General features: G+C 40.8%; 1 protein-coding gene across 14 annotated transcripts in view; it reads left to right on the plus strand.

Annotated features, from left to right (window-relative positions):
* The window catches only part of LOC136831460 (probable phosphorylase b kinase regulatory subunit alpha), a 239786-nt gene that overhangs the window by 22951 nt on the left and 202253 nt on the right, over positions 1-14582 (plus strand). For all 14 annotated transcript variants that reach the window (XM_067091940.1, XM_067091944.1, XM_067091947.1 and 11 more), the window contains exons 3-7: positions 7767-7983; positions 8190-8272; positions 9235-9426; positions 12576-12764; positions 12964-13116. In XM_067091940.1, coding sequence (XP_066948041.1) covers positions 7767-7983; positions 8190-8272; positions 9235-9426; positions 12576-12764; positions 12964-13116 — 834 coding nt within the window. The remainder of the gene's footprint in view (positions 1-7766; positions 7984-8189; positions 8273-9234; positions 9427-12575; positions 12765-12963; positions 13117-14582) is intronic.

Genomic DNA, 14582 nt, shown 5'->3' on the forward strand with positions numbered 1-14582 from the left:
CAGACCCAATGACAGTGCCCCCTTTTTTTAAAGGAGAGGACCTGACAAAATTGCGAGGTCCTGTCTAAAAAAGCCTGCAAGAGAAAACTGGACACAGAAACAGACCTTGTAAAAGGGGAGTACTTTCCAAGGTGACCACCGAAAATGAGAGAGAATTAGGTGAGGACAACACTACCCCTGAAGAGGGGAAACCAAACTGATTGGTTCCAGACAAACCAAACTGATTGGTTCCACCAGACAGGGCAGACAGTACAGGAAAACTAACACTAGAAGCTAAGCTGATTAAAAATTTTTGGGACTTCCTTAACAAGGAAAGATAAGAACAAGGTGATTGTTGGTTACCGGCTTAACTCCGATACATTACTCAAAGACCAGGAAACCGAATGTGGACGGAGTACTGTTCTTAGACGAACACAGACCTTAGGGATGAAAGTTAAGGGCCTGTGAGTCTGGTTCCAACAAAACACTTTCCTCGAGGCCAATGCGGTCGCATCAGTACTATAGCTTCGAAAACTATGTGAAGAGTGCTAGTTACTTAACTGCAGAACCATACTGCAGTAGAGTAGGATCCCTTAACTGATTTCAGGAAAACAGTAATAACAGGACCAATATCAGTTTGCTCCTAAACTGTAAGATTCACAAAGACCACAAAGCCAGGACATCAGAGTTTGAGGGGGCTGACGCAGGCTGAGTTTATACCAGACGGGACAGCTTGATAGTTTGTGGCTGAATTGGGTTGCAAACAGACCTACTTCCAGGCCCAGGAAAAGGTCACAAGACTACCTGAATGACGCTCCGCCTAAGGACTATTCCGACACCAGGGGGGAGGCCCTGGATAGGGAAAAAGCAGTGACCTTTTGGACCCCTACGAAGGGTGGTAGACAGAGGCACCTGCCTGTTGGTTATGGAGAAGAATGAACCATAACCTGAACGGAGCAATTCGAGTCCAAACCACCTGTTTACGCAGCGCACTATTGCTGTTTTGTTCAGAACCAGCCTAAAAGGAAACCTCTTGGGGGGGAAGAAGTTTCCAAGGACAGGAAGACTGTCACCGCCTCCAAAGCGTTGATATGGAACTGCCGGAACGTGACCGACTAAGTACCATGTACTCCATTGGGCCAAAAATAACCACCTCACCCGCCAGAGAGGTGACGGTGTGGGATACTGAGGCCGGAGGGGAAAGCTGGAGAGGAACTGACTTCGGTAAGCACTTGACAGTCGTGCAAGGCCGGAGGCCACTATTCAAGTAGGAAGAATCAAGGAGACACGTCCCTGACTCCACCATACCCCGGTCATAAACTCCAGCTTTGACTTCAGAAGGAGAACCGTCACTGAAGCAAACTGGAGAAAACCAGGACCTTTTCTTGGGCACGGGAGAGGTATGCTTGAGATGATGAAATGATAAGATGCCCTTGCTAACTCTTTCCACTTCCACTGGATTCATAACTACGGAAGGCTACCCTCCTGAATCAGGTGGGGATTCCTTCCTGGTTACTTAGAAGCCCAAAGACTCTAGAAACCGATCATAATGACCGGCGCCCTCAGGCAATTCCCGGCGCTGGGTGCCCAAATGAGCCAGGCAACTAGATATGCAGCTAGCATAGCCTCCTAATACCGGAGCTGTTGAACTACGGTATTGTTCAAACTGGCAAAGACTCTGGAGCCACATTGAGGAGGGCATGAACCTGAAGGGGCACGCCTGCTCCCGAGTCTGAATCCCAGAAGGGATAGGACCTTTCTGCAACCAAGATGTGAAAGGAAGCGTCGGAAAGGTCTATAGAGGTGGTTACGGCTCCACGGCGCAGTAGGATCCGAATCCACAAGACTGTAAGCAACCGAGACTTGCCGCATGAATAAGGAAAACAAACGGGACACGCCCGGAAAAATTTTCCAGTGGAAGGGAACTTCCTTGGCAGACTGAAAAAGCCTGACAGGCCATTCGCAAAGACCCCAGAACTCTGGCCGGAGGCTGATTGAACCTGATTGGGAACAACAGTCCAGCTCCACCCCGGGCCCTGATAACTATACTCTGGGCCCAGGAACTGAAGTTCCAGTGGCCCCGAAAATGGTACAGCCTCCCACCCATATGAGAAATACTACAGGGAGGAGGCTTGATTGCCTCCCGTGAAGCGAAAGCCTTCCCAATTTCTCGGAGAGGAGTAGGATGCATCCCTGCTCTATGATAACCCTGAGGGTCAGAGCCTCTTGCCAAATGTCTAGTGAAAATTTTTTCCGTAGGTTTTCGTATAAAGCAAAGAAAACCCCGCGGGCATTGCTATCTCTTTCCGTGGGGAGGCAGAGACACACGGGCGTTACAAGGGGCTGATGTGTTGGCTGAACCCGCACACATCGAGGTGGAGGCTGGGAGTGAGAGCTGACGGCTGTCTAGGGCAGAGACCTGAAGAGCCTGCACCACCGCCTGAGCAGGGGGCTCTTGAACTACATGAACTTCTTGCCGGACTTAGGCAGGTCCCGGCAAGATCAGACCGTTCTGCTCGTAGGGTAGACACCCATGAGAACGGAGGCTCTGGGTAACAATAGTAGCCCCAGATGGGCCGTAACAACGCCCACCTGGGGAAAAGATTAATTCTCCAGGTGAAACCGTTCATAAGATTTTTCAGCTCAAGGCGGAACGGGCAAGCCTGACTTACACCCTGTTTCAGCTTCCGAAAATTGACTCCGAAGCTTAGGAGCTGTACGCTGAATAAATTAGAAGCGTAGTCCGGGTTAGAAGATTCACTGTGAATGTATCTGTGATATCTGTCTCCGGAAATGCCTCAGCGATACATTTTCAAAACAAGCCTGTTGATAAGAGGGGCTACATTCGGAGCACAAGGGTAAGAAACAGGGCTCTCCAAGAGAGCACGGTAAGACCCCACAGCTGGCGTGAACTTGGAATTCTCCGCCTGCCACTCCGTTAGAGTCCTCAGGAGACGATGTGTCCAGCCCCTAGCTGAGGGCTCACTTATGGATCCTGCCAGACAGATACCATGCTCGTTCTGACAGTCTGGTAAAACCCGGATAAGAGGATACCAGACCGGAAGGGAAGAAATGCCCTTCCACCAACCTCCGTGCCCACACCCCGACAGGAGGGTGCCTTCATGCTGGGAAGCATAAAGGGAAGGCACCAAGATTCCCAGACTGGAGGGGAAAAGAGGTGGAGATGTCCGAACGATAGAATTCGGGAACGGAGCAGGACTTAACAGGTGATCCATTGACAATGAGTCTTGAGATTAATCTCTTGGGATTTAAGCTCCTGGGAAAGGGAAGGCATGGACCATGACGTAGATAGTTAGTTAATAGGTTGACAATGACCCTCATAACGAGCTCCTTATAAGGAGACCCGTAAAAGAGTTTTCAACAAAGGAAGGAGGGGTAACCGCCTTTGCTTTGCTTGGGCCGTGTCCCTTTCCAGAAGACGAGGCCAAACTCGTAGATGGCACCGGATTAGAGATCCGAGACGTCCTGAGGGGCCCCGAGCGGGTCTTCTTGGTTTAAAAAAGGGTGGTCTTTTTTTTTTTTTTTTTTTTTTTTTTTTTTTTTTTTTTACTGATTTCACCTTAGGGACGGTAGACCAGGAACCGTCGAAAAAGGGATGAGAAGGTAACGAATCCCCTAAAGGAAAAGTTTGCCTCACCTAATTCCGAGCTAAGCGGAAAAGGCTTGTCTCAATTATTCCCGCACCTACTTATCGCTCCGGGACGATGTTCACAGGTCCGAGAACGAGACAGAAGGCCGCAACGTCTTCAGAAAACTCTCCGTAACCAATTAACTTGAAGCGAAGAGTTACGAGACTTGCAGCCGGCCTCCAGGAGGGGGAAAATTAGAACCCCAGACACCGGAGGAACAACTATCAATAATTTATATAAGACGGAGTTTGGCGAAGGAAAAACCGATAGGTGTATATGAAACCTACCAATTTACCGAGAATCTCGCCCGGAAACGGAGTTTGGCGGAGGAAATCGATAGGCGTATATGAAACCTACCGATCCACCGAGAATCTCGCCCGGAGAGAGCCCAAACACCGAAAGATTAACTATTAATAAGCCACAAGAGGCGGAGAACCGATAGGTTTATATGAAACCTACCGAATTAACGAGAATCCCGCCCGGAGACGGAGTTCGAAAGAGCGACTATTAATAAGCCACATGAGGCGGAGCTTGACGGAGGTAAAACCGACAGGTATATATGAAACCTACGGATTCATCAGGTAGCCTGCTTGGGAGAGCATAGCGTACAACGCAACCTGCCGGGTGCCAAACGACTAATAATAAAACCAAAGGAGGCGGCGCTTTGGCGATAAAACCGACTGGTGTAAATAAAACCTACGGATTCATCAAGTAGCCTGCTCGGAGAGAGCATAGCGCGTTTTACAACCTTCAGAGTCAAGAATAAGTCACATGAGGCGGAGTTTGGCGGAGACGAAACCGACAGGTATATATAAAACCTACGGGTTCATCAAGAAGCCTGCTCGAGGAGAGCATAGCGCACTTCATAACCTTCCGTGCAAACTATAAATCCAAAACAGACTGCGCACCGGAATGGGAGCTATAGACTCCGTGACCGCTGGTTTGTTGTAGGATAGCGGAGCATTCCTGCACTTGACAAAACCAGTCGAAAACGTATAAGAAAAGGCATGCTGGAACGGATGCCGGAGCAGAGTACCGTAGCAGCCAAAGCCTAGTCAGACCAGGAAAACCCCCGGAGAAAACCGGAGAGAAAACCGGGCTAACAGGACAAAACTCATAGACATAAAAACAGAGTCAACGGAACATTCGAAGCTATCATGTTTGAACAAAATGTGGGAAGGTTACGAACTGTTCGAAGTGGGCGCACTCCGAGCCAAGAGAGGAAAACCCCGGAGGAGGATATCCTGAACGGCGTGATAGCGGTGGGGGAATAAACGCCACCGCTAAACACTAAAACCGCCCCGAGCAGTAAGCAAGGAGAGCGCCCAACAAGATAACGAAACACCGAACAGGTAGTAGCAAAAGGAGGGGGAACGCCGAAAGTAAATAAAGCAGAAGACAGTTAGGTGGAGAACGCTAACTGGCCTCGTATGAGATCCCAACAGTGAGGTGCGAACATGTAGGAAGCACCACGAAGGGAAATAGTCGACGTAAAAGGAAGGGGGAAGGATAGGCCAGGAGGTTGGTAACCCAAAGCAGCGACCAGGGTGGGACAGCACTCCCGGCGCCCAGAGATTCTCATAGATCCCCTCGCTATGTAAGCTGTGTCGCACGACAAGAGCGAGAGAAAAGAGAGGAAGGGCAAAACCTCAACGGCCAGGAGAGCAATGAAAGATAAAAGGAGTGTGAACAGGAGTGGGGAGAGCACTCCTGGTCACCTCCAGGTCCAGGTGGAGTGCCAACTCAGACACACCGAAGGACAATCAATCAATGCAGAGGGAGGGGATTTAGGCTATGACATAAAATAAGGATAATTGCTCTCAAGCCTTGGAAAGTTAACAAACTTGAAAACAAACCAAGGGGAGAGAGAGAGCAAAGGATAAAAGGGAGAGAAGGGGACTCTCAAACCACAAAATAACATATATATAGTCGGTAAAAGAAGTGTGAACAGGAGTGGGAGAGCACTCCTGGTCACCATTGGTAAGCAGTCCAAAGAAGGATTGAACTAGGATAGGCTACGCAGGTAAACCCTCGCTATTCCAGCTTAACTTATTAGGAACACTAGCGTAAGTGAAAAGCCGAAACAGGAGAGGGTGGACGTAGGCAATATATCCAAGTCAAAACCAAACAAAGGGAAGCACCAGACATAAAACACACATGTACAGAACGAGATCACCGACATGAAACTCATACGTACAGATCGAGATCGTCCCTCTAAACGAATTTTTCCCGAAGGGAAAAAAGTGTTACAGCCAACCCTAGGCTAACCTAACTGAGGCGATGTAAAGGAAGGAAGCCTAGGAGAGGGGTAAAGGCTACAAATAACTCAAAAAAAAAAAAAATCATAATAAAACAAAAATTGTCTGTAAGGTACATGTAGGAGGATAGGCAGGCCCAACACGACATGGACGTGAAGGGACATGACCGACCTCCAGTTAAATGAAAGTATCCCAAAATTCAAAAGCATCCAAGCACAAGGTCAAAAATTAAATGTAACAATGAAAATCATGTTCCCATACACTTAGAGAAGTGAGTCTAAAACAAGGCAAAAATAAAGCCAAAATAAAGAAGCGAATAGGCCTGAGGGGGAACCACGTAGCCTAAACAGCAAGACAGCACTTGATCAGGAAGGAACACAAAATTCACAAAATAAACAAAAATTATGAAAACAAAGTAAAACCGTAACAGTACCAATGAAAATAAGATCCCAAAGGCTAAGAGAAGTGAGTGACAAAAATAAAGCATAATGAGGCCACGATAATAAGCGAATGGGCTCGAGGGGGAAGCTCGTAGCCTAAACGGCTCAACAACATTTCTCGTAATGAAGCCACGATAAAAGCGAATGGGCCCGAGGGGGTAGCTCAGAGCCTAAACGCTAAACATCACTCCGTAAAGAAGCCATGATAAAAGCGAATGGGCCCAAGTGGGTAGCTCGTAGCCTAAACGCTAAACATCACTACCATAATAAAATCACTCTCGTAATGAAGTCATGATAAAAGCGAATGGGCCCGAGGGGTAGCTCGTAGCCTAAACGCTAAACAGCACTTCTCGTAGTAAATGGGTACAGAACAAACAAAAATTAATCAAACCCACTAAAGATAGGGATCATTAATGGTAAAATATCCCAAATAAAAGGGATACAAATAAAAACACAAAACAAAAATGCCGATCCAAGACCAAGAGAGGTCAAGAGATGACGTGAGAGGAGATCGAGACGGGCAGTTATAAATTCTTTTAATTATTAAACTAAAGGAAAATAAGAAGCCTCAATCTCCTAAAAACAACAAAACACTGGTACTCAAGTAATTGAAGAAGAACCTTGCGAGGATGCCATAAAAACCAAAAATAGAGCACAAAATAAGGATCACAACGAAATTACGTGTGAACGAAAAACGTGCTAGAAATGGAATGCGGCTAGTGTTGCCTTGTATACAGTCCACGAGTAGTGCATGGGCTTGTATCGGCACCTCTCTCGTTGGGACTTTTGACATTGGGAATCTCTATAGGATAAGGTTCCGTGTTTTTGTAGTTCACCCTTTTCCATACACGACTCCATCTAGTGGAGCTCGCTCTGGGGGTAGTAACTCCAGCATTTCATTTAGCTTTCTCTGGTATCTAGCAACGGAATTACCTAGAAATAAGTGCTGAATGGACTATTTCACCGGGTGACACGGGACCCCGATCCAGAAAAAAATTTTGAATTAGCACGGCAGTACATTTTTGTTGTCTTGAATCAGCAACATGTTATAACTATTGTGTCTACACACCCGACAACAAAGACAAGATGAATATATCCTTTTTCCTTAAACCCCTGGACACCATTAAACCAATTGGCACAAGATATTCACACTGAGACTATCCGTATTCTTACAGCACTATTCCAAGTGAATTTGTCTGGATGAGCAGAGGTTATTGAAACATTAGATTTGCCCATTGTTTATTCTGCTCAGTGGTTGCTCTTAAGTGATAAGTGAGGAACACATTGAGGATTTTGAAGCATTTAAATTTAAGAACAAGGACAGTTGAACAAGGATGTCCCTGTTCTGTTTATTTACTTGACTTGCCTTGAGCATATTCATGATATCTCCTCTTTTTCTTAGAGTATACATATGACATTTCTCTCTCTATTTTTTCAAGAGCTGTGTGAAGCTGATGCGGGGTCTTCTGACAGCAATGATGCAACAGAAGGAAAAAGTTGAACAGTTCAAGCAGACACAGGCACCAATTGATTCCTTGCATGCAAAATACTCTTCCAAAACAGGCTTAATGGTAGTTGGAGATGGAGAATGGGGTCATCTTCAGATTGATGCAACATCACTATTTTTGCTTGTGCTGGCGCAGATGACAGCTTCTGGTAAGTATTGAGTGACATTTTAAGTAGTTTTGTTTGTTTACCAAGTGAGCTAGGGAATGGAATTTTACGCTGTAACTAGTAGTCATGTGGTCCCTTCAAAGTGCTTTGATTTTAAAGGACTGTAAATTTAAATCGTCTGTTTTTGAAACTGACGAGTATTAATTTCATCTTACATGTTTATTAAGTGACCTTACTGTCTTTTACAGGCTTGCAAATTGTCTTCAATCTAGATGAAGTTTCATTTATACAGAATCTGGTTTTTTACATCGAATCAGCATACTGCATTCCCGTAAGTTAATTTTGAACTGATTGTCAGATCTAGTTTATTTAGACATTTTGGAGGAGGAGAAGTATTCAAGACAGCAGTTCTATTCACATTTCAGGAATGTTTTATAGGTAACATTCATTTCTTTATATCAGGCTAAGTGTTTTTGGTATATGCAAGATATAAATATATGGTGTCCAGATTCTTGGTCAATGTTTGTTAACCTTATGGTTTTCTCATATACCTTTTTCTCAGATACTTGTATTCTTGTATATTACAGTTGGTTTTGGTAATGCTGTGGTTTCCTTAGACGTGTTGTGCCTCATATGTTTAATTCACATGCCTAAGAAAATTGCCTTGTCTCATAACATTGCTGCTTCTCTTCCTACATTTACTGTACTCTGGAAGAAATCAAAGCTGTCATTGTTTAATTATGGTATATGAAGTTCATTATATAAAGTGTATTCCATGGATTTGTCAAAGCATATTTTTATTTCTGCTCCAGGTCTTTCAGTTAACTAGGATGTGATTTGTGGCAACATTCTAAATGTGATGCCTAAGAGTTCAGAAACTAGACATAAGTTTTTACCACAAACTGTTTCATTGTTTGCTGACCCCTTATTTGTCACCACATTGAAGTTGGACATGAAGTTTCGAAATTGTAATAACATTAGATAATTTATTGCTCAGTTTTCCAAGATATTTCACTGTAGAGGTCATTAACTCACTATTTTCCTGAAATAAGTTGTGATAGACTTTGTGACTGTATTGCTGTGTTTGTTGGTTAAGCAGTTATACATTGGAATCATGAACATGTCAGTGACACAGTTCATGAGATATTTTAAGTTCTTAAATTTGTTATTGAACCTCATAGCTGGATCTCATTTTTAGTCCTTAAATTTGAAATTGAGTGTCATAGCTGCATCTCATGATTTCATTCATAGCATATGAGAATTTTGTGAAGACAGATGTATATAATTTTGCAGGATTATGGAATTTGGGAGCGCGGTGACAAGACCAACCATGGCTTGCCAGAACTCAATGCATCAAGTATAGGCCTGGCAAAGGCTGCTCTAGAAGCCATGAATGAATTAGATCTGTTTGGAGCAAGAGGAGGTCCAGCAAGTGTTATTCATGTATTGGCTGATGAAGCTCAAAAATGTCAAGCAGTTTTGCAGGTCAGTATTTTATCTTGCTGAAGAGGATGTATATGTAAAAGGCAGGAGGATTTCTAATTGGATACTCTCAAGATCTAAGATGAAGAATAGATTAAGGCTTTGGGTCTAAAAATTTAGGAGAGAAGAAATTTTTAAAGTAAGGACCAAGTTGAAACATTCATATTAAAAATAATGGTTTCCTGAAATGGTGTTTTTTGTGATGTTTTGTTATTTATTAATTGTTCTTCCAGTAAAAATGCAACTCAAAGAAAATAAGGTCATTTTATAAATACAATGTGCAGCATCGTTACATTTTGAGTTGATGCATGCATAAATAAGCATTCTGATACCACCACATATATTGTACAATGTTACTTTTGGGAAATGAGACAAAAGTCTCAATCTAACAGATGTCTCTTCTGTTGCTAATTGTATCTTGGGTGATTTTAGCAACTATTCAGTTACCATTAACTATAATGGCTAAAGTGAAAACATTTTGTGAAAACAAAATTAATTTTCTCAGTACAAACCAATGGCTTTTATATATCCTTTAATTATTCTGACCAGATTTCCTAGACACACTGCAAAAGAAAGGAGAAACCTTCTAGTTCTAGCTGTTGGTGCATGATCTTTGGTTCCTCAGGCCAACAGGTGGCAAAATGAATTACTTGATGTGCTGTCTTAGTTGTAAGGATAGAGGTGAATGGAGGATAGTCATCCTTTTAAAAGTCATTGGTTGAATAGCTCATTTTTTTTATTACATTTGTTAGATGACAAGTCCATAATGTTTACAGCCACTGTAATGAGATGATCCTAAAACTCATAAACCCCTAGATTGAATTTTTAGGCCAGCCGAAATGGATAGGAACTTTTCCAGTAAATGATTGCATTGTGCCTAAAAGTTCTGAGGGTTAACAAGGGGCCTTGAAATGGGCAGGAACTTGATTAGTCATAGGTGAAACAAAAACTTTTGATAGGGAAATATGTACCTACCCATTTATCAAAGCATAAAGCCAGTACCACAGAAAACCCTGCCATTCATTAAGGAAGGGAGGATTAATTAGGAACTGGGAAGACACAGCCTGCTGCTACCAAGTAATTAATGAAGGAAACCTTGAATGAGTTATTTAGTAGGTCACATAAAATCCAGTAAGAAAATGTACAATGACTCCTCGACATACATAATGGTTATGTTTCTTAGCCCTTTCATGCTAATTGAAAGTTTACGTATTGAAAACCCCTCCAGAACCCCTTAAAAACATCTTAAAGTTCTAGATAGTGTTAACAAACCACATTTAAGAGGAAATGTGGTACCAGGTATTATGTGCAACTTTTGTTAAGTTTTATACATGCCTTGTATATAAACTCAAGGCAGAGAATGTTCACCAGCCATATTTTAGCAAACCCAAACCTGTGTTTATCCAGATTTAAAGCTCTACAGTCAGCCCTTTGATGTATCTCCTAATATTTAAGTGACATTTTTAGTGATGGTGTTTGCAAATGCGTTTTCTTTACCTATTAGTACTATGTTATTAAGGTAGCAACTGTAATGTAAAACAAAGTTTTTTGCAACCCTCCAAATTTGTTTTTTTTTTTTTTAGCTAAATTATCATAAATTACAAATTTTTCTAAATTATAAAATCACCTTGCTTATGCTTACTACTAATGAAATAGTACATTGTATGTAAAGGTAGAAAAAATGCTTACAAAGTAATATGATGGTTAAATGAAATATGAAACAGAATTCTGAAAATTTATATTTCTGACGCCTTTAAACATACCACATTACAAAACAACTTTTCTTAATGGTTTCAGCTTTTTCAGCTGAGTAATATATATAAACAAATATATGCCTGCCCATTAAAATTTTAAGAAACTAAAACTTTTCATTGGGTCTTAAAACTAAATACTTAGCTTGATTCGTTTAACATGGGTGAAAATATGCATAGTTGAATGCAATTTCTGGAGCACAACCTTGGGACAAGTAAACTCTTGGACAGACCAGAGTGCAATGAAGATGGTGCTGACTTATGTTGTTGTCACAGCTGTGCAAGACATAGAGCCTAGGTAATCATTGTAGGACAGGAGATATAGTCCTCCTTTCCTGAGTCCTTTATATTCTATCACTGTGCCAACCAGCACTATTCTGGCAGAGACCAACTATAAGAGAATTGTTTGTAATTGGTTAGTCTGTCTTATGGAGCCCTGGGGACCATGAGAGTATATATATATATATATATATATATATATATATATATATATATATATATATATATATATATATATATATATATATATATATATATATATATATATATATATATATATATATATATATATATATTTATTATATATATTATATATATTATATATATATATATATATATATATATATATATATATATATATATATATATATATATATATATATATATATATATATATATATATATATATATATATATATATATATATATATATATATATATATATATATATATATATATATATATATATATATATATATATATATATTTTGCTTTAAACCTGATGGACAGCATTGAGTTAGGGAGAAGGAGAATTCCTTGTATTTCCTTTCAGTGTACTTTATTATGCTGACGTTTCAGGACCATGTGTCCCATTTTCAAAGCTATCTTTGAAAATGGGACACATGGTCCTGAAATGTCAGCATAATAAAGTACTGTACATTGAAAGGAAATACAAGGAATTCTCCTTCTCCCCTAACTCGATGCACACACACACCTTATATTACCTTTATATTTTAATCTTAAAACCTAACATTAACGGAGACATAAAATTAAACACTTAGTGCATTTTGATAATCGATAATCAATCAGTTATGGGGACTCAAAATATACTAGTGGATATGAACACACAGGATCAAGGATAAGAGAAATTTCTTAGGTCTTGGCTTAAAAAATGAACTGATGGTTCTGTATAATCAGGAACATAGCCCAAATGTAAGTTTAGACTGTCTTTGAGTAAAAAAAGTATTTTAGCTAATAATGTTTATTGATATTTTGTCACTATGTTATGAATAGAATTGTAAAGTTTTGTGTTTCTGTACTGTATTAGGTTATGTAACTGAAATGGAACTTTTAAACTATGTAGTTCTATGGTAGTGGCAGTTATTTTCTATTTTTCCTTAGTCCATGTTACCTCGTGAAAGCAACAGCAAAGAAGTAGACAGTGGCCTTCTCTCTGTCATTGGTTTTCCAGCATTTGCTGTTGATGACCCTCTCCTCATCAGAAGTACAAAGGCAACAATTGTTGATAAATTACAAGGAAAATATGGTTGCAAAAGATTTCTCAGGGATGGTTACAAAACAGCCAAGGAAGTGAGTATGAACAATTAATTTTTTTTTTTTACATTCTGAACTAAATGTTTTAGTTTAGCATCTGCATTGTGTGGATGAATTTAGACGAGATTATAATTGCTTGCGAGATTGCATCGGTATCTAATTTAATCAGCTTGAACTTCACTATTAAAAATACAGATACTTCCAAGGTAATTGTGTTAACACTTGAATCTTCCAGGATGCAAATCGATTATACTACGAGCCTTGGGAACTGAAAGTCTTTGAGAAAATTGAATGTGAATGGCCACTGTTTTTCTGTTACCTCGTCCTGTACTATTGCTTCCAAGGTGATGAAGAAGGCGTAAAGCAATACTCGGAGAAGCTTGAAGAGGTTGAGTGTTGTTCTTTCTTAAGTATTTAATAATTAAAATGATTAGTTTCATTGTGCCATGTAGTTTTTTATACTGTGCATAATTCCTAGCAACAAGACCTGAGATTTTGTTAAAAATCTGTTCAGAATTTATTTATTTTTTTGAACAAAGCAGTGTTATAGAAAGGTCTTTATGTTCTGCTACAGAATAATTTGTTTAAAATAAGATTTATTTTTTCACATAAAACCCCTTTACTTTATAATAGCCGTATTTGCAGTAGCAGTTGTTTCCAGACACAGTCCAGAAGTAGAAGTATCTCCTGTTGAACATTTATGAGTACGAATCCAAATTCCTAAGCATCTCTGGAGTAAACTAATTTTCTGTGCAGTCTAAATCTGTGGTTCCAAAAGTTTTCAACCGCTGGTTGGAAACCCCTGGCTAGCGCCTCTAAGTTAAGTATACCTTAGTTTTACCAGACCACTGAGCTGATTAACAGCTCTCCTAGGGCTGGCCTGAAGGATTAGACTTATTTTACGTGGCTAAGAACCAATTGGTTACTTAGCAGCAGGACCTACAGCTTATTGTGGAATCCAAACCACATTATAGCAAGAAATGAATTTCTATCACCAGAAATAAATTCCTCTAACTCTTCATCAGCTGGCCGGGGGAATTGAACTCGGGCCCATCGAGTGACAGTCCGAAGCTCTACCGACTCACTCAACGAAGGGCTTTGCTAGTGCCTCTAGCCTTGGAGGAATGACTCAAGCATGTGAAGTTATTAGCTAGTTTATAAAAGCTCTTTGAATGGACTTCAAGAAGACGAAAGATACTTGGATTAATCAGGGCATCAGAGCCTACTGTAGTGCCCTCCATCTTAGAAGCTATGTCCTTGAGGATAGTTTCAGCAGTCTCTGGAAGCAGGGGTTGATCTTTATGCTAGCAAAAAACAATTTGGAGGTAAAACTTGCACCTACAAATTAAAAATCAATGACCCCCTCCATCCTAGGAACCATGTCCTTGAGGATACTTTTGGCAGTCTTTGGAAGCAGGGGTTGATCTCTGTACTAGCAAAGAACAATTTGGAGGTAAAACTTGCAACTAAAAATGAAAAATATATGATACCTAGTTATTGAAAAAGGCTTTGTTGCAGTGAGGTTATTGTTGAAACCTCAGAATTTCCATTGATGGTCATTCTTAGTGAGTTTCTGGAGTGAAAACCTTGAAGGTAGTCTCTTCTGAGAATAAAATTGCATTGGGGAGTACTTTACAGAGACTACATCCAGTATTGTGTTGCTCAGCAAGGGCAAGTCAAGCATTCTGCTATAGGCTATGGTACAAAGCAAAGGGAGTTCCCTCTTGATATAGGCCATGGAATCCCTGTAGTGCTTACCTGGAACTTCTTACAGTTATCCTGAGGCATAAGGCAATACTCACAAATAAAGAACACCTCATATGCACAATATAAATAGCTGGACAGAAAATTAGC

The sequence above is a fragment of the Macrobrachium rosenbergii genome, chromosome 48 (assembly GCF_040412425.1).
Source record: "Macrobrachium rosenbergii isolate ZJJX-2024 chromosome 48, ASM4041242v1, whole genome shotgun sequence".
NCBI classification, from domain to species: Eukaryota; Metazoa; Arthropoda; class Malacostraca; order Decapoda; family Palaemonidae; genus Macrobrachium; species Macrobrachium rosenbergii.